Source organism: Tursiops truncatus, chromosome 16 (assembly GCF_011762595.2).
Source record: "Tursiops truncatus isolate mTurTru1 chromosome 16, mTurTru1.mat.Y, whole genome shotgun sequence".
NCBI classification, from domain to species: Eukaryota; Metazoa; Chordata; class Mammalia; order Artiodactyla; family Delphinidae; genus Tursiops; species Tursiops truncatus.
The window spans coordinates 58,205,394-58,227,279 of record NC_047049.1 but is presented as its reverse complement, the minus strand read 5'-3'; the positions used below and the strand labels follow the sequence as shown (position 1 = coordinate 58,227,279).

The window sequence follows — 21,886 nt, the reverse complement described above, 5'->3', positions numbered from 1 at the left end:
TTTAAGATGTTGAAAATATGTAAAACAGAGGGAAAAAACCCTCCATAGTTCTATATACTATTTCTCAATATTTCCTTAATATTTTTAAATTGAATTGAATTCCTATTACATATTATGCCAGAAAGTACACTGAAATGTTAAAACAGAATGTGAACTATAAAATTCATTTGCCTTGATTAGGTACTCCAAAAAACAAAGATCAGTTTAAAATTATTGGTATATTCAGCAAGACAAGAAAAAAATAAAGTGTAAGTATTGGAAGATTTCATAACCAGTTAAAATCGTGGTACTATTCGGAGAACTGTATGTGGAGGGCACTATTATTTCCTGATGACATAATTTATAATACATAAAAAAAAATACAGCTTCCATTACCATGAGATTGTTTTGTTCTTCTAAAACAGTAACTGGAGCACCATGTGTACTACTGTATGCCCTACTAAAAAGGTTTATGTTTATGAACTTATGCTTAGTTGAAAAGAAGAGGGAGAGACAGAGAGACAGACTACACATCAAAAACTGGGTATTTAAAGAATATAATCATAATATAACTTGGATAATTCAAATTCAAAGTATCTGATGAATAACCAACCTGAAAAGTATCAGCAACTCGATGTAGGAACTCAATTACAAAGAGAGGTGGCACTTCAGTCTGTATGACAGAGACAAAGAAGAGCTTATCCCGATAGATACTGATGAGGTAGTGGTGAGGTGTTGAAATAACAGGTGGTACATTTTCAACATCAGCTGCTTTCTCTTGAGCTTCAAAGAAATAATCACAGACAGACTGGCTCACAACACTCTTCCAGTGCTTCTCTAGAAATATGTCACCGGAACAGTTTATGAGAAATAGACTGTGGATCATTTTCTGGGGGAGGAAAAACGTTTAAATTTAGTATATATCAAAAAGGCATCCTTGTATTATCTGGACACCAAAACCAGACAAAGGCAATACAAGAAACTACAGACCAATATCAGTTAAGACTATAGGTATAAAAATCCTCAACAAAATACTAGCAAACTGAATCCAGCAACATATAAAAAAGATTATAACCCTGACCAAGTGGGATTTATTCAAGAATGCAAGGTTGGTTCAACATATGAAAATCAATCAACACAATATACAATATTCATAAAATAAAAGACAAAAAATATAATCATTTCAAAAGGCGCAGAAAAATAATTTGACAAAATCCAACAACCTTTTGTAATTAAAAATATTTAAACTAGGAATTGAAAGAAACTTCCTCAACCTGATAAAGAGCATCTATGAAAATCCCATAGCTAGGGACTTCCCTGGTGGCGCAGTGGTTAAGAATCCTCCTGCTAATGCAGGGGACATGTGTTCGAGCCATGGTCCGGGAAGATCCCACATGCTGCGGAGCAACTAAGCCTTGCGCCACAACTACTGAGCCTGCGCTCTAGAGCCCATGTGCCAAAACTACTGAGCCCGTGCGCCACAACTACTGAGCCTGCGCTCTAGAACCTACGCTCCATAACAAGAGAAGTCACCACAATGAGAAGCCCGTGCTCCGCAACGAAGAATAGCCCATGCTCTCCGCAACTAGAGAAAGCCTGTGCACAGCAATGAAGACCCAACGCAGCCAAAAATAAATAAATAAGTAAATAAATTAATTAAAAAAAAAAAGAAAATCCCATAGTTAACATTTAATACTTAAAGACCAAAAGCTTTCCACTTAACAAAACGAACAAACAATGATGTCCATTTTCACCACTTCTATTCAACATGGTACTGGAGGTTCCAGCCAGGGCAATTAAGCAAGAAAATGAAACAGAAGTCTTCCACATTGGAAAGAAAGAAGCAAAACGATCTCAATTTCCAGATGATATTATCTTGTATGTAGAAAATTCTAAAGATTACACATACACACGCACACACTAATTACTAGAGTAATAAATGAGTTAAGCAAGGTTGCAGAATATAAAATTAATATAAAATATCAACTGTATTTCTATATATTAGCAATGAATAATCTGAAAATGAAATTGAGAAAGCAATTCAAAAGCATCAAACAGATCAAAACATTTAGGATTAAATTTAACAAAAGAAGTGTAAGACCTGTACATTGAATATTATAGAACATCGAAAGAAATTTAAAAGACCTAAAAAAATGGGAAGACCTTTCATGCTTATGGATTGGAAAACTTAATACTGTTAAGATGACATGACTCCCCAAATTGATCTACAGATTCAATGCAATCCCTATTACACCAGCTGCCTTTTTTTTAATGGAAACTGAGAGGCTGATCCTGAAATTCATATGGAAATGAAAGAGACCAAGAATAGCCAAAACAATCTTGAAAAAGAAGAACAAATTTGGAGGACTCACACTTCCTGATTTCAGAACTCGATGTAAGGTACAGTGAGGTGCTGGCACAAAGAGAATCATAGAGATCAATGGAATAGAATTGAAGGTTCTTAAGCTAACCCTTACGTATACGGTCAACTGATTTTTGACAAGAGTGCTAAGACCATTCAGTAGGGGAGAGGATAGTCTTTTCAACAAATGGTGCTGGGACAACTGGATTTCCACATGCATAATAAAGAAGTTGGGGGCTTCCCTGGTGGCGCAGTGGTTGAGGGTCCGCCTGCCGATGCAGGGGACACGGGTTCGTGCCCCGGTCCGGGAAGATCCCACATGCCGTGGAGCGGCTGGGCCCGTGAGCCATGGCCACCGAGCCTGCGCGTCTGGAGCCTGTGCTCCGCAACAGGAGAGGCCACAACAGTGAGAGGCCCGCGTACCGCAAAAAAAAAAAAAAAAAAATTAAACATAATAAAGAAGTTGGACTGCTATCTCACACCATATACAAAAATTAATACAAAATGTATCAAAGACCTAAATATAAGAGCTAAAACAATAAAACTCTTCGAAAAAATATATGCATAAATCTTCATGACCCTGGATTAGAAAACATTTTTAAGATATGACATCAAAAGCACAAGGAACAAAGGAAAAAAACAGATAACCCAGACTTACATCAGCATTAAAACTTCTGTGCTTCAAAAGGCATTATCAAGAAAGTAAAAAGACAACCTTCAGAATGAGAAAATAACTGCAAACCATACATCTTACAAGGGACTAATATCCAGAATATATAAAGAACTCTTACAACTCAATAATAAAAGACAAATAACCCAATAAAAAATGTGCAAAGCATTTTAAAAGACATTTCTCCAAAGAAGATATACATACAAATGGCTGATAAGCACTAGAGCTCACTATCTTTTCAAAATATGAACTAAAATCACAATGAGACAACATTTCATATTCTCTAGGCTAGATATAATCAAATAAAAAGGCAGACAATAACAAGGGTAGACAAGTTTGTGGAGAAACTGGAACCCTCATACATTGCTGGTAGGAATGTAAAACAGTGCAGCTGTGCGGAAAACAGTTTTGAGTTCTTCAAAAAGTTAAAGACTGAGTTACCAAATGACCCAACAATTCTACTCCTAGGTATACACCCAAGAGAACTGGAAACCTATGTCCATACAAAAACTTGTACACGAATGTTCTTAGCAACATTATTTATAATAGTCAAAAAGTGAAAACAATCCAAATGTCTATCAACTGATGAATGGATTCATCAACCAATGAATGGATAAATAACAGATATCCAAAATGAAATGTTATTCAGCCATAAAAAGAAATGAAGTACCAGCACATGCTACAACAGGATGAACCTTTAAAACATTATGCTAAGTGAAAGAAACCAGATACAAAAGATCACATATTGTATGATTCCATTTGTATGAAATGTCTAGAATTCAGGCCAATGCACAGAGACAGAAAGTAGATTAGTGGTTGCCAGGGGCTGGGTAGAGGGGGAAGAATGGGGAGTTACTGGTTTTTGTATTTCTTTTTGAGGTGATAAAAATCTTCTGGAATTAGAGGGACTTCCCTGGTGGTGCAGTGGTTAAGAATCTGCCTGCCAATGCAGGGGACATGGGTTCGAGCCCTGTTCTGGGAGGATCCCACATGCTGTGGTGCAGCTAAGCCCGTGAGCCACAACTCCTGAGCCTGTGATCTAGGGCCCACGAGCCACAACTACTGAAGCCGACGTGCCTAGAGCCCGTGTTCTGCAACGAGAAGCCACTGCAATGAGAAGCCCGTGCACTGCAACGAAAAGTAGCCCCCGCTTGCTGCAACTAGAGAAGCCCACGTGCAGCAACAAAGACCCAACGCAGCCAAAAATAAATAAATAAAATAAATAAATTTATAAAAAAATAAAAATAATCTTCTGGAATTAGAGATTTGTGAATATACTGAAAACTACTAAACTTCACATTTTTAGAAAACTGCAGTTTAGTAGTTTTCAGTCTAAAAAATGCTTAGTTTTAATATAATTATTTTTTCAATTAATAAAAAGTATTCTTTAATACTTTGTAACACACAAATCCACTCCCAGGTGGATTAACAGAAATGCGTACAAATATGCACAAAAAACATGTATAAAAATATACTGTAATAGTGAAAACTATTATTATTTATTAATAGTACAATGGGAAAATAAACTAGTGTATTATTAAAGGGAAATACACAGCAATGAAAATGAATAAACTATTGCTACATGAAACAAATACGGACGAATCTTACAAACACAATATTGAACAAACAAAGCCAGACACAAAAGGATACATACAGTATGATTCTATTTATATGAAGTTCTAGAACAGACAAAGCTAATCTATAGTTTGAGAAATCAAATGGTTTCTTTTGGGAAGGAGAGTGGGGGTGATGACTGAGACAGGAACAGGGTTGGTCTCCTAAGGTGCTGGTAATGTTTTATTTCTTGATCTAGATGATGGTTACAAGTTGTGTTCATTTTGTGATAATTCATTGGGCTTTATGTTATGGCTTGTATACTTTTCTGAGTGTTAGTTATGCTTCAAATAAAAAGTTTATTGTCCTTGTAATATGGGAGACAGTGGACAAATATCTACCTTAACTTGCTCCTTTCTTTTATATAGATAACATCAGTATCAGGTGTTTAGTGGTCCATTCATTCAAAATTACAGTAGTGAATGATAAATGTAGCCTAAGGAGAAAGAATATAAAATCTATGAATATAATAATTTCTATGCATGAAGATAAATTCCAAATAGGAAAGGAAGAGTTTCCAGAATGAATTCATTCAATTCTATTGACACAGAAAACAATGACATCAACCTGACCAGTTTTTTATAGGAAGTCATTTACTTAATGAAAGCAGTTGACATTTAAAGACTATTTGGTGATGATTTCCTCTTCCCATTTGGTGAATGTTCAATAGTTATTAAGTAAATAATACTAACTACTAAGATGTGCTTTAGCAATTATTGTATTAATAAAGTATGGATGCTGTTAATATTGATAGTTTAGGGTTCCAGTTTAGTAGAAAAAGAAAATGTTTCTTTGTTCAAAGGCATCTCTATTTAGCCAAGTTATCAACCTGGGTTGGCAGCAATAAACGCTGATACCTCAGGCTTTGGACCTACTAAATTTTTCCAGATTAATATCTGGAACCTCCTAAATCTTTCCACTTTATCTAGTCAGATGCTTTGTTTAATAGGTTTGCTTTGTGTCAGTTTCTATTTGAGTGTTAAAATAGTGCCACTGGAATATAGAGAACCTACTGACTTTTAACCTCTGTTCTCTGATACACTTTAAAAAAATAGAACAGGAGTACCCAGCAATAAGATCTGCAACTAATTTGCATTGTGATGCCTTTTGTGGAATGAAATTTTCATCTGAAATATAAAGTACGATTTAAAGTGGAACATTGGAATCAACTCAATGAGACCCAGATTTGAGCACTTCAGGTGAGCCCCCTAAGGAATATGGCATCCTTCACAATGATTAATTTTCAGCTTCATTCAAAGTATTTTATTCATTAAAGATAAATGAATTAATAGTATCTAAAATTGAGTACTTACTGTGGGCCAGACACTATCCTAGGCACTTTTCTTATATTATCTTTTTTTTTATATTATCTTATTTAATCCTCACAACTCAATGCTATAAATACTGTTTTTATCCCCATTTTACAGATAAGACAATAAAGTCTTGGAAATGATAAGTCAATTATCTAAGATGATACAATAAGTATCAGAGCTAGGATTCAAACCCAGATCCAGTTGAATCTTGAGCTCCTGTTCTTACCTGCCTCTTAGAAACTAATTATCAGGAACACACTCTATTGCATCAGTGTCAGTACAATTTACTGCAATAATGGACATGTCCTCTATCTGTGCTGTCCGATACAGCAGCCACCAGTCACATGTGAGCACCTGAAATATGGCTAATGCAACTGAGGTACTGAAGTTTTAATTTTAATTAATTTAAATTTAAATAACTACATGGAGCTAGCTGTTATCATATTGGACTGGGCAGCAAATGTGCTGTTTGAGCTTATAATTTAAGAGGAAGAGTTGAAGGATATGCCTCTTGTTTAGTTAGAAGCCAAAATGTATTCTAATAAATTATTTAGACCAGAAATTATATTTAAGAGAGCTGACATAGGTTATCTTCTTAAACTATTCATCCTAAAGAAAATGTAGTTCACATGGATCTGTGGTACTCCATTGCCACAATATACCCTAAAAAAGCTGCTTATTCTTGAAGCAAGTGACTTTGTAGTTTCTTTACTTGAGCGGCCAGATTCCTACACATCCTCTTAAGCTGGTGAAAAATTCTTTCCAGGAAAAGTTTCCACCAAAGTTGTTTTCATTGGCAGTAGTTCAGGTCTCAGAAGAATAGAGTAAGTTAAACTGCCATCTGGATTTATTGCTGTTGTCCTCAGTGCTGAGAGGAAAGCACAGCACTTGTAGCTTTCAACAGTGCTTAGCTTCAAAACCCATCTTAACCTTCTATTATAGGAAAAAAAAGCTTATTTCTTCTATCCATATTAAGACCAAGGACTTAATGCAAAAAACAAATACCACATGCAGCAGTGTAAATTTGCTTGTTTCTTTAGCTACTTATCCTTTGAGTAGCTGCAGTTATTTATTTCATTATTTTAATAAACTTTCTGGGAAAGCTACCACCACAACTATCTTTTTGTTCCTAGTGACTTCTGAGTCAGAAAACAGAATTCTCCAAGCTTATTTTAAAGCCACTTAAGAAACTGTGTTCAGAGGCAGTTCCATCAGAGCTTTGACTGCAGCTTAAACACTTCATAAACCCTCTTTACTGAATGTTGAACACACTCACCCTGATGATTCACAAGCAGTGCAATTACAATAGTCAAAATATCCTTGGAAGAGTGTCTAAAAAAGAAAATGTATTCCTTCTATATATAACAGAATGGAGGTATAGAAGGGCCTGTATCTAAGGTGAGAGAATGAAACCAGAAAATAATCTAGCTATTCTGATTTTTAACCAATATCTTGATCCTGTTCATTCAACAGTTTTGAATGTTTTATATATTAAGCAATGGGGATACAAGGAGAACAAAATAAGAGTCCCTGAACTCACAGCATTTAGAGTTCAGCAAAGAAGGCAAACAATTTAATACAGTAAGATGATAGGGGAAATACAGTACGCTATAAAAATCCACAAGGCTTCAAGGTGAGAAAGAACATAAGACAAAGAAATGCAGTACAAATTTAGCAACTTCAGAAGGAGGATGGAAGTGATGAGATGAGAATGGAGAAGATAAGCAGAGATTGGTTCACTTTATTCTCAGTGCAATGTAAAATCATTTTTTATGGTTTTATGCAGGGGATTCATGCAACCCAATTTACAGTTTTAAGATCGCACTGTGGAAACTGGATAATTGGGCAACTGAATATTGTGACACTAGTTGAGAGATGAGTTATGTGTGGTCTAGACTAGAGTGTTGATAATAGGGATGGAGTAAAATGAAAAGAGAAACATTTAGGGTTGAGAAAAGTTTGGGGGGTAGGGAACAGGCAGTGGAGACGAGAGGGAAAACAAGGGATTCAGCCCTGGTCCTATACAATCTGACCCAATTCTGGATATATCTGACCCCAATGGATATATTCAGAAGACCATTGTATATATAGGTCTGGTGCTTCAGAGAGAAGCCAAACTGGAGATAGATTTGTGAGTACTGTAATCATGATTTTTTTTTTTTTTTTTTTTTTGCGGTACGCGGGCCTCTTACTGTTGTGGCCGCTCCCGTTGCGGAGCACAGGCTCCGGACGCGCAGGCTCAGCGGCCATGGCTCACGGGCCCAGTTGCTCCGCGGTATGTGGGATCTTCCCGGACCGGGGCACGAACCCGTGTCCCCTGAATCGGCAGGCGGACTCTCAACCACTGTGCTACCAGGGAAGCTCCATGATTTTTTATTAATGCAAAATATAACTATAAGGAGACTAAAACTACAAAGAGAGAATGTGTATAGTAGAAAAGAACCTATGGAAGTAACTTCATAATCTGAGTAGCATGTGGGTCAAGAAAGTGGACCTGGAAAAAGACTGAGAAGATGTGGCCGAAGAGGGATAAGAAAAAAAAGCGGGGGGGGGGGGGGAGTCTAGTAACTAGAGTATATTAGTGTGTTTCCAGAAAAAAGGAGTGGTAAACATTTTAAATGGCACAAAGAGGTAAAGCTACAAGGAAAACTGAAAATATCTGTTATTTTACAGTGTTTCTCAACTTTCATTATTGTATCCTAAGGTGCCTTTTCAGATTCCCGTTCACTCACACCCCTCTTCCATAAAATTTTAATACCATGGAATATTTCTGTACACCTCTTTATGTACCATAAATACCCGTGCTTTATACATAAAAGTATGATTTTTTTTTTTGCCTCAAAGGAAGCAAATTTTCAGCCTGATGAGAACGTACAGTTTAACACATAGAGGCCATTTGGTGATCTTTTCAGGCCTGTCATTGTTGTGGCCTCTCTTGTTGCAGAGCAGAGGCTCCAGACGCGCAGGCCCAGCGGCCATGGCTCACAGGCCCAGCCGCTCCGCGGCATGTGGGATCTTCCCAGACCGGGGCATGAACCCGTGTCCCCTGCATCGGCAGGCGGACTCTCAACCACTGCGCCACCAGGGAAGCCCCATTTGGTGATCTTAGTAAGGGCAGTTTCAGTGGTAGCTCAGTGGAATGGTGGAAACAAAATATACTGCAGTGTGCTGAGAAATAAATAGCAAGAAGTTGGAAAAACAGAGATGAGAGTAAATGATACATTCAAGAACTATAGCTATGAAGGAGAGGAAAAGACAAGAAAATAAATGGGATTAGTTCATAAAGTTAAGGAAGAATATTTTTAAATGCTGAAGGAAAAATGTGAGTAGAAGGGGAAAGGCTGATGAATTGGAGAGAAGAAGTAACTTAACCAAAAAAAAAAAAAAAAAAAAAGACCCTGAGAAGTCAGGAGAGGATGGCACTGGGAAACTAGGTGAAAGGATTTGCCTTCCCAAGGAGAAGGGACACTTTTTCCTCTTTAAACAGAAGGGAAGCAGATTTGTACATTTGGTTGCAAGAAGATGATGGCTTCTATTTTCTCTGCGTAATAGGAGAGAAGGTCATTTGTTGAGAGAGAGTGAATTCCTCTTCTCTACAAATGTCACTCATTATGTATGAACTGAAATATTATTGAGCTACTTAAAAATATCTAGTCTGCAGGGAACTCCAATAGTCTATTATGTTGACTGTTTAAAAACATTGTAAAATCCTAAGATTCAGTAAGAAAAGCTAATCTTATTGCCAAGAGAGCATTCCTACTAAAGGTATGTTAAGATTCACGTAATTTTTCATTCATTTCAATCCTCCACTTTTCCTATGATCTCAAATGAAAGTGTCCTCCGTTCTTTCTAACACTAATTTTTCCACTTGTAATTTTGATCCCATCCCCTTTCCTCTCTTCCCCTTTCCTCAAACTTCCTCCTTTGATCCCTGCAGCATTTCATGTCACTGATAAGTTTCCCCAAAACAAAACAAATACTTCTTACCAAATTATACGAACTTAATCTGTCTTGGTTCTCCCCTGCAAAGTTTCTTTCTGGCTTACTTATCAGGCTTTTTTTTTCAAATAAACTTTTCTTTCATCTCCACCTAAACTACTGTTTCAAACTCGATATATTCCAAGCTCCACAAAATTCCTCCTTCTCATGTGAGGACTCCTAGTTTTATAGAGGTATCAAGTTCTTAATCAAGCTTCAGCTTCGGGTTCAATCCAAATCCACCAAATCCAACCAAGCACATCGTTTATCACTTTTCCATACTCACTGTCACCTCTTCAGTTTACAGTCCTATCAACTCGTTTCTGAAGAACTGCAACACTGTCCTCACCGCATTACCCCAGGCTCATCCAGGCGCCACCCTCTAACAGGACGTCCGCTCAGGACACTTAAGGATTTTGTCCTCCACAGCAGAAGCCTGGGGCTGAGGTCCAAGTCGTCGGTACTTTAGCTCTCCGTGGGTGACAAGACCTTTTTCCCGCGTCAGAGCACGGTGAGGGACCCCAATGAGCCTGAACCTCTTGAGCCTGAGGGCCTGAGAACACTGGGCTGCAGGTGCACCTTTCCCTTCCGGCCCAGCTGGCAAGAAAGACCGGAAGGCCGGGAGGGAGGCGCGGCCCCGGTCCACAGCACCAGAGACGCTCCCGCACCCCAGACTGCAGTCGGGAGCCCGAGCTATTCAGCCTACGTCCCACTTTCCGTGATGCCACCCTGTCCGCAGACCCCCAGCCCCTCACACTCACCCCGACTCCTGCGCCAGTCAGTGATTCGACGCGGGGTCCTCTCCTGACGGAGGCCGAGGCAGCTGAGAAGATCGTGAGGACCCCGGAGTTGGGATGCCGGATAGATTGCCTGACTAACAGCTTCAAAGTAACCAACAGTACTGGAAAGAGTAAATGAGTGAGAAGACGTTGAATGAGGAGAAAGACGTCTTTTGAATTTTAGGATATAATCTACTAGCTCATCCAGAGTCTAGAGAAACGGTAGCTTTCACATCTTCTGGACTTAGGCGCTCATCCGCAGTCTAAACCAGTCAGGGTGTCCCTACAATCGGGAGGGCGGGGTTAGGAGGAGCTGTGAACTAGCCAATGGGTGAGGCCGAGAGGTAGAGCCAAATAGCTGTGCCTGGGAGAGGCACGAACTGAGAGGAGCCGAGAGGGGCGGGGTTTCGAGATAAGGAGGAGGTGATGGGAGAGGGGGCGGGGCCTTCGAGAGCCGAAGGGGTGGGGCGAGCTCTGGAGCTTAAGTGAGGTGGGAGCGCGAAAATGGCAGCGGCTGAGGAGGAACCGAAGCCCAAAAAGCTGAAGGTGGAGGCGCCTCGAGTGTTGAGGTGAGCGCTACCTGACACAGGGTAGAGGGTGACTGTGCCTGCTGCTAACCCGGGACCACATGGGGTTGCGCGACCGAGGCGCCGGGTGGTATCCGCACCGCCGGCATGGGGCCAACACACGGGACCGGTTGCTCGGGTAGCTGCCCTCCTGGCTGCGACCCTTTGCCCGGCGCCCGCCCAGTTTGGCCGAGTCACCGCCGGCTCCGGAGACGCTCGGCCGCCCTTGGCCAATCAGAACGCCGGCCGGGGGTGCAGCGCCGTCTTTGGGCAGGCTGCGGGCGCCACGTGGGAGCCCGCTCGAGCTGAGCTGGTGCGACCAGTGAGGACCGGACCCGACCTGATCCGAGTCACTTGCGGCGACCTCCTCTTCCCGGCGGGATGTCGAGGAGAATGCCCAGCGACAGCTCTACCCTGGGGCAAAGACAGAATTCTTGGGAGTTTTCGTAAAGGTCGCGGAAGGGCGCCTTGACCTTCCTTTTCGTACGTACATCGAACCGAATGGTGTTATCTTTGGAGATCCTCTACCGGGGACCAAGACTCCCCCTCCGAGGCTTTGCGGAGGTGGCATTTGCCTGAACGGTTAGGAAAGCTTGATTTTTCTTTTTTTCTTTGCACTTTTGGCAGCGGTGGAGATAGTTCTGCACCTAACTTTTGTTTCACATATGATTTGATGTTGCAACTTTTACTTACAAAAAGTTATTGGTTAAAATATTACTTCCTAATAAGTATAAGGTGCAGTATGCGTATTCCTTGATGATTTTGAAATGTTCCTTGGAAGGCAAAGATTTTTGTATCTAAAAATAGACATCAAACTGATTTAAAACAGTTGGGACAATCCTGATCATACAAGGCAAATCTCATTTTTTCTAGCATTACCCTTCCTTACCTCTGAAAGAACGAATCTTTCATAATTGAAAAGAAAAGATCACTTAGCGGTTTGGTGGTGTGTTAACGCTGTTTTGAATGGATGGTGACCAAATCCCTGCCAGTGCCTTTAATGTATTCCTATTACTTTCAAAGGGTCAAAGGGTTAGTGTGCCTACCTTATATGAAGAAAATAAACTTTTTTTTTAAACGACTCAGGATGTTCCTTTTTCGTTTTAAGCTTTCAAACTGTAGACTAAAGCAAAGGCTTTTGAATCAGACCTACCTGGGTTCAAGGCATGTGCTTTCCCTGGTTGGCCCATTAGAGTATTTCCTTAAAAAGTACCTTCTTCACAAAGTTTCCTCTACCAAATTGGAAGACAGCTGCAACTTTCCCCTGCTATCCTACTAAACATACAACCCTTAGATTTTGTCATATGGTAATCTGTTTTCAAAGTGCTTTCCTATTTTACAGATGAGAAAATGGAAGCCCAAATGAAACAATTAGTTAAGGAAGTGAAGTTTGAACATAGAGCATCTGGGTGCATGTTCATTGTTGTTTGACTTTACTGTGCCTACTTGTATACAACCACCCAAGATACGCTTCTCTTCGCCTATGCAGCCTTAAAAATAACGATAAATAATAATGTTTAATGTGTATTGTTTCAGCATTTTACCTTTTTTAACTCATTCAATCCCACAACACTACAAGGTAGACACTATAATTATATACATTTTAGCAAGGAGGAAACAGGTATAGAGAGGTTAAGTAACTTGATCAAGGTCAACTTTATTAACCTCACACAGTTTGTCCAAAAGCCCTAGTGAACTGTTCACTCAGCTTTTGTTTCTCTACTTTCCTGTCTGTTTTTTGTTTTGTTCTGTGGTTAGTGTACATAGCTTTTTACGTTGTTGCAATATATGGGTATATGATACATAATAATTCTTAAACAGGTGTAATGTTATTTTACATGTTATTAGTGTCTACGTAAAACTTGTAAAAGTCCTTAGGCAACTAAAACTCATTTTATAAAATATGTAGTTAGTACCACCTGTAGACATGAAGTCAGGATTAGACACCTGAGTACTGGGATAAATCTCTTCATTTTGTGCGAAGACCTTTTGGGATTGGCTATTCCTACTTTCATTATATTAGTTTGGCTTTAAGGGTCTCAGTGTGGTAATACACTGAGTGGTTAGACTTCATGCATTATCTGTGATGACTTGCTTGACAGTTAAGGGGCTAGCTAACAGTTTTGGTTAACTTTTAAGAGAACGGCTTATAAAGTCTAAGCATGATTTAATGTGTAGAATCAGTTCCTAGGGAACAAATAAATTTATGATATAAATTTGTAGATGTCAAGAAAAGGATTTAGGGCTTTGTGAGAATTTCAGTTAGTTTTAGGGTAGTAGTTCTCAAGCAGGGGAAGTATTGCCCCCCCAAGGGACATTTGGCAATGTCTGGAGACACATTTGGCGGGGAGGGCTAATGGCACCAAGTGGGTGGAATTCAAGGATGCTGCTAAACATCCTACAATGCACAGGAATCCCCCTAAACCAAAGAATTATCCACACAAAAGTGACAATAGTGTGAGGCTGGAAAAAACGGCTTCATGGAGAGCATCTGACAAGTCTAGCTTTCCTTTCTCAAATATCCATTATTTTTCTAGGCTTTTTAGGGTATAGCAGTTACTGAAGTTGCAAAGAAATAAGCTAGCTCTGTCATATTTTCACATTGGGTTGAGGAACATTAATTGAGTGCCATACGTTATACTAGGTGCTTTATTTATGCTATCTCATTTAATCTTCCCATCAACATGTGAAGTAGGAATAATGATCCTTGTGTTACAGATGATGTATTTAGGCCTGAAAGAAGTCAAGAAGCATTTTTGGGAACTGCTCCCTAGATAAAAATGTTCCATGATGATTACGTGTATTTGGGACCACTTAACTTTCTTTTCTCTCCTTTGGAAATATCATCCAAGTTAATTTCTTCAGCGGTCACCTCTAAAGAGGATAGAGTTCCTTCCAAGGCTTGTTGAGCACATGCCAAGCCTATTCTTTTAGTCAGTCTTTCAAATGCCTGCTATTTTAGGCATGGTGCTAAAAATTAGGTACATGGAGTGAGAGAGCTAAGACCCAGGTACCATCCTCTTGGTGGAAAATGAGTAGGGTTTGGGAAAATGATAACTGAGCATACCGAAAGATGACATACTGAAAGACGATGCTAACCAGATGTGAAGTAGGGTGTCTGGCTTATAGAAAAGTTTGTTTGGAGGTAGAAATGGCAGAGAGCTGCCTCTGTTGGGGTACTGAACACTTTCACTTGTGTGATCTTTCTACCTCTTGTCTGATCTTTCTACCTCTACATTTGTTTGGTCTGACTGAAGCAGAAGGTGTAGGAGGGTCCAGGCTTTGTACTGAACACTTTCACTTTTGTGATCTTTCTACCTCTACCTTCAGCTCTCAGACCCTAATTTTAACTGTCTGCTGAATATCTCCTTCTGAGTGTCTTGCTGACACTTCAAAGTCATATATATCGAACTAAGTCCATCTGCTGTCCTAAATCTGCACCTTCTTCCATGGTCCCTACATCTGTTAACGGCACCACTAACTTCTCTTACTCCAAAGTTTGGAACCTAGATACTTGATTCATTTTCCCTCTGCGTATGGTTATCAAAGTTGGTCTTTTCTTCTTCAGTTATGTCTGATAAATTCCTTTTGTTTTCCATCCCTGCTGCCACAACTCAAGTTGAAACTTTATTTTGCTTAGACTTGGTGTTGGCTTCTTAACCAGTCTCTCCACCTACAGGTTCAAGTTCTGCCTAATATTCAGGAGTAGCTCTACTTATTCATCATAGCAAATATTCATAAGCTCTGAAGTCGATGTTAGGAAGGGTTGAATCTGAAGAGCCCACATTGTAACCCTCTCTGATGTTTTAGCAATTACACATTGTTCTGGATCATGACTTCTAATTTTATATAATTTATATATATATAAATTATATATAATTTTAATCTCTATTAAAAAGGAAACAAACTGCACTTCTCCAATCAGCAAATGTTGAGCTTTTCTCAAATTATTGCTTCTTAACCATTTCACTTCCATGGACTCCTTTTAGTCTTTCCTTCTGTCTTTTACCTCTCACTAGGACCCTGTGTTTTAAAATTGTGTATTAAACCTAGGAATAAAAGTCTGTAAGTATTTTAGATGACCAAGCAACAGTTTTAGTAACCTCTTCATTTTTTTTTTTTTGGTCTTTATTTATTTTTTTAAAAAATACGTATTTATTGGAGTAAAATTGTTGTGTTAGTTTTTGCCATACAACAAAGTGAACCAGCTATATGTACACACATATCCCCATATCCCCTCCCTCTTGAGCCTCCCTCCCACCCTCCCTATCCCACCCCTCTAGGTGGTCACAGAGCACCTAGCTGATCTCCCTGTGCTATGCAGCAGCTTCCCACCAGCCATCCATTTTACATTTGGTAGTGTATATATGTCAGTGCTACTCTGTACGTCCCAGCCTCCCCTTTCCCTGTGTCCTCAAGTCTGTTCCCAACGTCTAATCTCTTTAAAACACCTTTTTTTTTTTTTCTGTTTCAGGAAATTCTCCAGAAGATGATTTTTATAAACTGAGCGTACTGTTCCTGGAGTGGCCTGTTGTGAGGATTAAATGAGAAAAATGTATGCATACTAGAAAAGAGAAAGGATGATCAATTGTGCGTCCATAGAGTATTGCTCAGTGCCTGGTCCTTAGGAACTATTCAGTTAATGTTTGTTGGATAAATTATCAGCGCAGCATAGAGTGGGACTGATAATCTTTACTTTTCTAGACCTTATGTTTTTAACAATGAAGCCTAAAATTGAGTTTGGCTCTTTTCGGGTGATATTGCATGTTGTTCACTTATATTTATAAGTTTAATCCTTTAAGATTAAAACTTTGGTTTTGAAGGAAAATGAAAAACAGAAGTCTCCTGAGGTACTTTGTATGAATCCCTTAATAAGGTCCTTTCCCAGACATTATATACTAGGGCAGAGAGAGGGTGGTGAAAAGGCAGAGTCAGAGGAAAGCCTGCATGGATTGTCCTGGGTATCTAGAGGTAAACATGAAATGCCTGGAGCCCAGGGAAAGTGAGAAGGGCTTTTGGTAAAAAGACAGGCATTGAAACTATGTTTCTGGTTTTAGGTATAGGCCTAGACTGAATAACACTAAATAAACATTAAGCCAATATGCTACTTTCTACCAGGAATATGGCTCTACTTCCCTTCCATCGATTAAAATCCTGCCTGTATGCAAAATGATCAGAGTTAAGTGGGGAAAAAAATAAGAGAATTAAAATTCTGAAGAGTGTTCTGGTCAGGATGGAAGCCAGTAGAGCAGTGGTTAAGACCTTTGGTTGACTCTTGGTCCTTATTAGCTGGTAATCTTGGAAAGATTGTTTACTGGCCCCATGCCTCTGTTTTCTCATCTTTGAAATGGGTATAATAAAAATACCTACCTCAAAAGATTGTTGAGAGGATTTCATGAAAAAGTAAATATAAAATTGGCATATAGTATGTCTTCAGTAAAAGTTAGCTGTTGTTATTACGGTGCTCTTTATCCTGCTTTTAGCTCCCTACCCTGCTCCAAACACTGCAATTACAAATTTAAAAAGAAAAAGAGAAGATATAGGTGTACTCAAGAACAAGATAACCATCTCCAGGGACTGAAATGGAAAGCAAACATGCATTTAGATCCTGGGTTCAGGAGCAAGTGGAAATAACTTTGTGCAGGGGAACTGGAGTCAGATACCCTGGATGAAACTTGGAGCTGGGCTGGGGCTGGATGAAAAGAAGGCTGAAAGCCTCTACTCCTGGCTGTTGCTTTAAAAAGCTGTGGCTCTGAAGTGGTGACACAGAAGTGGCTGAGCTGCCACATGGCTCAGAGTTGGGAACTGTAATTTCTCCACTATTACCTGGTACAAGAGCACCGAACTTGTAGGTCATGGGCTCTGGAAGAGGGGTGGCTTACCTCAGAACCATTCGAAAAAGGAAGGGAAAGTCTGAGCCTGCACACAGATGAGGAAGACTATTACTTAGAAAATAACAAAACCACTAGGAGATAAACTCACTTAAAATCTAATAGAGCAATTTCAAAATGACTTTTAAGTATTTTAAATATGTTTAAAAAGATAAAAGAAGTAATAGTTATAAAAAAAGCATGTTATAAATAAACAGTAGGTAAATGTGAAGTAAATGGCTATATAAAAGAAAAAATGGTGAAAAATTAAATTTTTAAAAGTTGGTTAAACTCTGGTCCAAACGTATTTAAAGCAGAAATTAGTGAGTTGGAAGATAGTACTGAGTAATTCACCCAGATGTAGCACAGAGAAATCAAGAAAACTCAAGAGAATATTTTATATATATATATATATATATATATATATATATATATAAACACATACATATATTGAGAGGCACCAACTAACATCTAACTGGGAGTTCCAAAAAGAGGAAAGAATGTGAATGGTGGAGAGGCCTTGTTAGAAGAGATGATGGCTGAGAATTTTCCAGAATTTAAGAAAGATCAAAGTCCTCAGGTTGAGAGGATATTCCAGGTGCATATAAGTGATATCACACAGTATTTGTGTTTCTCTTTCTGACTTACTTCACTTAGTATGATAATCTCTGGGTCCATCCATGTACCTGAAAATGGCATTATTTCATTCTTTTTTATGGCTGAGTAATATTCCATTTTGTGTGTGTGTGTGTGTGTGTGTGTGTGTGTGTGTGTATCTCACATCTTTTATCTGTTCATCTCTCAATGAACATTTAGGTCGTTTCCATGGCTTGGCTGTTGTAAATGGTGCTGCTATGATCATGGGTGTGCATGTATCTTTTCAAATTATAGTTTTCTCTGGGTATATGCCCAGGAGTGGAATTGCTGGATCATATGGTAACTCTCTTTTTAGTTTTTGGAGGAACCTCCATACTGTTCTCCATAGTGGCTGCACCAATTTACATTCGGATTGTGGGTTATTTTATTTTCTTTCTTTCTTTCTTTTTTTTTGTATTTTCCAACTTTTCTACACTGAACATATATATTAGGACTCTTGATTTGAAGCTGGAGGAACTTGATGTGCATTAAATACATACTTTGGCCAAGTGTCTAAATATCATCATTACAGAATGGACCTCTGGGATACTAAGTAAATCTGAAACTTTGTAAAACAAGTATTATGATTTTATTATAGGTTGTAATCTTTTCATCTGTATTTCTGAAATCCTAAAAGCTCTGAAAACTGGAAATTAAAAAAAAAGTTTGAGATGAATTAATTTGGCAGCAGAACTTGAACAGGTTTGAGGCCCCCTGTAGTATTTATTTGTCTGACACAAATGTGTATGTTTTGCTGTAGAAATATGTGTTTGTTGATGGCATGCTGAGTGAAACCTTCCTGGGCAGTTTATAAAATATATAGTACATACAGTGCATTACCTTCCTAAAATTGACAAATTTCTAAATCCCATAAAATTCTGGCCTCAGAACATATCTTGCCCCAAGGATTCAATAATAGGATTGAGAGCCTTTCTAAAAATTTAAATATTCAGTTTTTAAAAGCTTGCTATTGTGCAGGAACAACAATTTCTCATCAGAATCACTTGCTAAAATTTTCCTGCAGTCCCCATTCTACATGTTGATGATACTAAATAGATGCTTATTTCAAAGGTCTTGTTTGGCTAGTTCTACCATAATACTGGTGCTGGTTATGTAACTGAGTTATTAGGCTTTTCTTTCTTTCAAATAGTAACTGACTAAGGTAATTAATACTAATTACTAAAAATACTAAAAATACTAAGGTATTAGTCAGTTACTCTTCAATTTTTGGACTTCAAGATTTGGAAGGCTCATTTCACTGAAGTGGTCTCATGAACTGAAATTTCACATACTGCTTGAAGACGATACTTTTTGCATATTTTCCAAAGCAGATTTAAAGTTGTTGCCCTCACTTACATGTTTTATTTCTTATGTTTTTGTTTGTACTTGTTTGTACTTGTGCCCTCATATGATTTCTTTAAAAATGTATTCATCTAGGAAACAATAATTCGCTTTCAATGTAAGAACATCTGAGTTTCCATTTGCATTTTGGCTTTCATTGCATACATGCTGATTTCAGCATCTTCTGTAGAATAGAATAAGAAAATATGTACAGCAATTATATAAGAAACTCCTACCTTCTCAAGACACAGTTTGGTTACTGTATTAACAGGATCTCACAATTTTGTCAGCAAACCACATTTAGTTACTAATAAGCCCCGCTATTTTGCTATGTTAGCTGCAAATACAGGATTATAGGTATGAAGGTAGCTTATGTGATTACTGATCACTCACAAAATTAGAGGTTATCAGAAATGATATTGAAGTGGTTACTTGGCTTTTTGCCTTCTAGAGGCTGAGGCTGGACTTTGGTGTATCCCTAGTAGAACCATTAAGTTTCTAAGAGACTCAGTTGACTAAAAGAGCAGGAAGTCTAGCCAGATATGACTCATTCTAGGAGTGCATCTCTTCCCTCTATTGTCGTCTGGTATTGAATTCATTTCTCACACAGCCCATCTTAATGTAACAAGAAAGATGGCATTTTTCATCCCTAAGCCCAAAATCTCATGAGCCCAAAGGCAGAGACTTTCCACATCTATGTATCAGTTTTGAGAATACTCTGATTAGTCCTGCCTGGGTTACATACCCACCATTGAATCAATTAGTGTATCAGAGGTGGGGATTTTGGCCAGCCTTGGATATACTCTTAGCCATTTTCCTGTGTGCAAGTGTGTGTGCTTGCGTGCACACCAATGGTGTTTATATATGTGGGGGAGTGCATGGATGTTGAGGAGGACGCTCTAATCAACAGCTCCACCAGCACTTTGTAGGGTGTAGGAGGTGAGGTGGTATCATTCTCTTAGCAAGAGAAAAGTTCATTATAGCATATATAGAATATATTTATGAAAACATCATTCCTCAAGGTCCAGCCAAAGTTTATCTTCCCTATAAAACTTTCCTAATCACCAAGCCTGGAAACAGCTCCTTCACTGGTTGGTTGTACTTTATACTTTGCATTATTGCAGTGCACAGTGTGTGCATGTTTTATCTCGTCTAGTGCTACTTGAAGTAGGGAAACTTGTTGAATCACTCTTAATGCCTTATAACTAATTACTTCATTGCAACATAGGCTCTAAATTTTTATTCAGTGAATTAATTCTTAAACTCTAAAGATGTTTTAAGGTTATGTTTGTAGTACTCAGTGGCACAAAATGGATTCATGTTTTGGCTGTAAATTCTTATCTATTCATAAGAGTTGATAGATCTCTTACCTGAAAACATTTCATGGTTCTTGGACCTTTCTTTTTTATTGTTACATGGAGTGCGCTTGTGTGTGAAATAAATCCAATACTAGAAGACAGAGGCCAAGAGATGCACTCCTAGATTACATTTCTGTTCTTTCTGGTGACTATAGTGAGCCTTGACTATAATAATCATTTCGTGCATTTGTCCATGGGGAAAATTCCCTCAGAATAAATATATTGCTCCTATATAAATAGTAACATTTTATTAAGGCCGTGTGGTCAGTGTTTTCTTTCTTTAAAAAAATGTAGTAGAATTGCTTATTTGGTGGAGAAATAAATTTTCTGAAAATGAATTTGCAAAGAAGAACGCAGTGACTTATCAGAATGATCAGTCTTTTCCCTATGGGTTAGCAGGTCCTTAATTAGTGAGCTTATTTGCATTTTAATTAGAACTCCAAAAGCACTGAAGGTTAGCAACATTGTTCTTAATTTCATAGCGTACTGTGTAACAGTGTACTATGTAACCAACAGGTAATACCGCAAAATGGTCTTTTTAAGAAATTTGTCTGTTGACTCATCCAAGAGGGGTCACTGGAAAACAAAATATAGCAAAAGAATCAAATTCAGATGTCTTAGGGTTCTCAAATTCCTTTAAGCTTGATGTAGCAAAATAGTTTTACTCTTTGAGCCCTTGAGCTGAAGTCTGGAAAGCCATGTTAAGTTTTTGAGTAAACAAATTGAAAAACAAGAAAATTATCTTAAAAAAACCAAACAGTTCAAATGTGTTGCCTTTGAAGTTAACCACATTAGAGATTTGAACATTTTCTTGTTTTATAGGCATGACTGAGGAAGTCTTGGGTTCCTCCTAAAATAGAGTTTTTTAGAAATTGTTTTTCCTATGCAGAGCTGAGACCGTAGCTATCATTTTTAGTTCTTAGTTTTGGTGAAGATTAGAGCTGTTAAGCTGTAGAAGTGATGCAGATTTACACCCTTGGTTATGTCTCTGTTCTCACATACTCAAGATGAACTGATTATATTACATTTTAGCATGGGATAGCATGTTGATCCCATTCAAGTATACTGACAATTCTACTTTATCTTGTTTGTTTTACATAGCACTTGCTTATCCAAATGTACAGAGCTGGATTGTTTAGATTTGAAATATTATAATAAAACATAGTTATATTATTAAATTAAGTAGTACTAAATGTTTAGTATTAAAAAGTAGTATTTTAGTAAAAAATAGCTTGAAAAGTTTTTTTTTTTTTTTTTTTGAAGGTGTGGGGGTTAGCTTCCTCTCTACATGGTAGGTTTGACTTCTTTGGGTATATTCATCCCTCAGTTTGAATATTGTAAAGATGCTCTGTAGAGAAATATATAAATTTCTAGACTTACACTCACAAATCCTTAGAAATGGGAGCAATGTTAAGTTATC

The 21,886-nt window shown here is 38.3% G+C and overlaps 2 protein-coding genes across 11 annotated transcripts in view; one reads left to right on the top strand and one right to left on the bottom strand.

Moving 5' to 3' along the window:
* AP3M1 (adaptor related protein complex 3 subunit mu 1) overlaps window positions 1-10,955 on the bottom strand; it is a 33,637-nt gene extending 22,682 nt beyond the window's left edge. The window contains exons 1-2 of one of the 3 annotated variants that reach the window (XM_073793429.1): window positions 10,678-10,955; window positions 593-868 (exon numbers count right to left, since the gene is read on the bottom strand). In XM_073793429.1, coding sequence (XP_073649530.1) covers window positions 593-865 — 273 coding nt within the window. In that variant the 5' untranslated portion in view covers window positions 866-868; window positions 10,678-10,955. Of the gene's footprint in view, window positions 1-592; window positions 869-10,202; window positions 10,535-10,677 lie in introns of those variants that run through there. The other 2 variants (XM_019936006.3, XM_019936007.3) reach the window with 2 other exon arrangements.
* A 206-nt stretch (window positions 10,956-11,161) lies between these two features.
* The window catches only part of ADK (adenosine kinase), a 483,942-nt gene continuing 473,217 nt past the window's right edge, over window positions 11,162-21,886 (top strand). For 2 of the 8 annotated variants that reach the window (XM_073793430.1, XM_019936011.3), the window contains exon 1: window positions 11,185-11,264. In XM_073793430.1, coding sequence (XP_073649531.1) covers window positions 11,200-11,264 — 65 coding nt within the window. In that variant the 5' untranslated portion in view covers window positions 11,185-11,199. The other 6 variants (XM_019936015.3, XM_073793433.1, XM_019936014.3 and 3 more) reach the window with 6 other exon arrangements.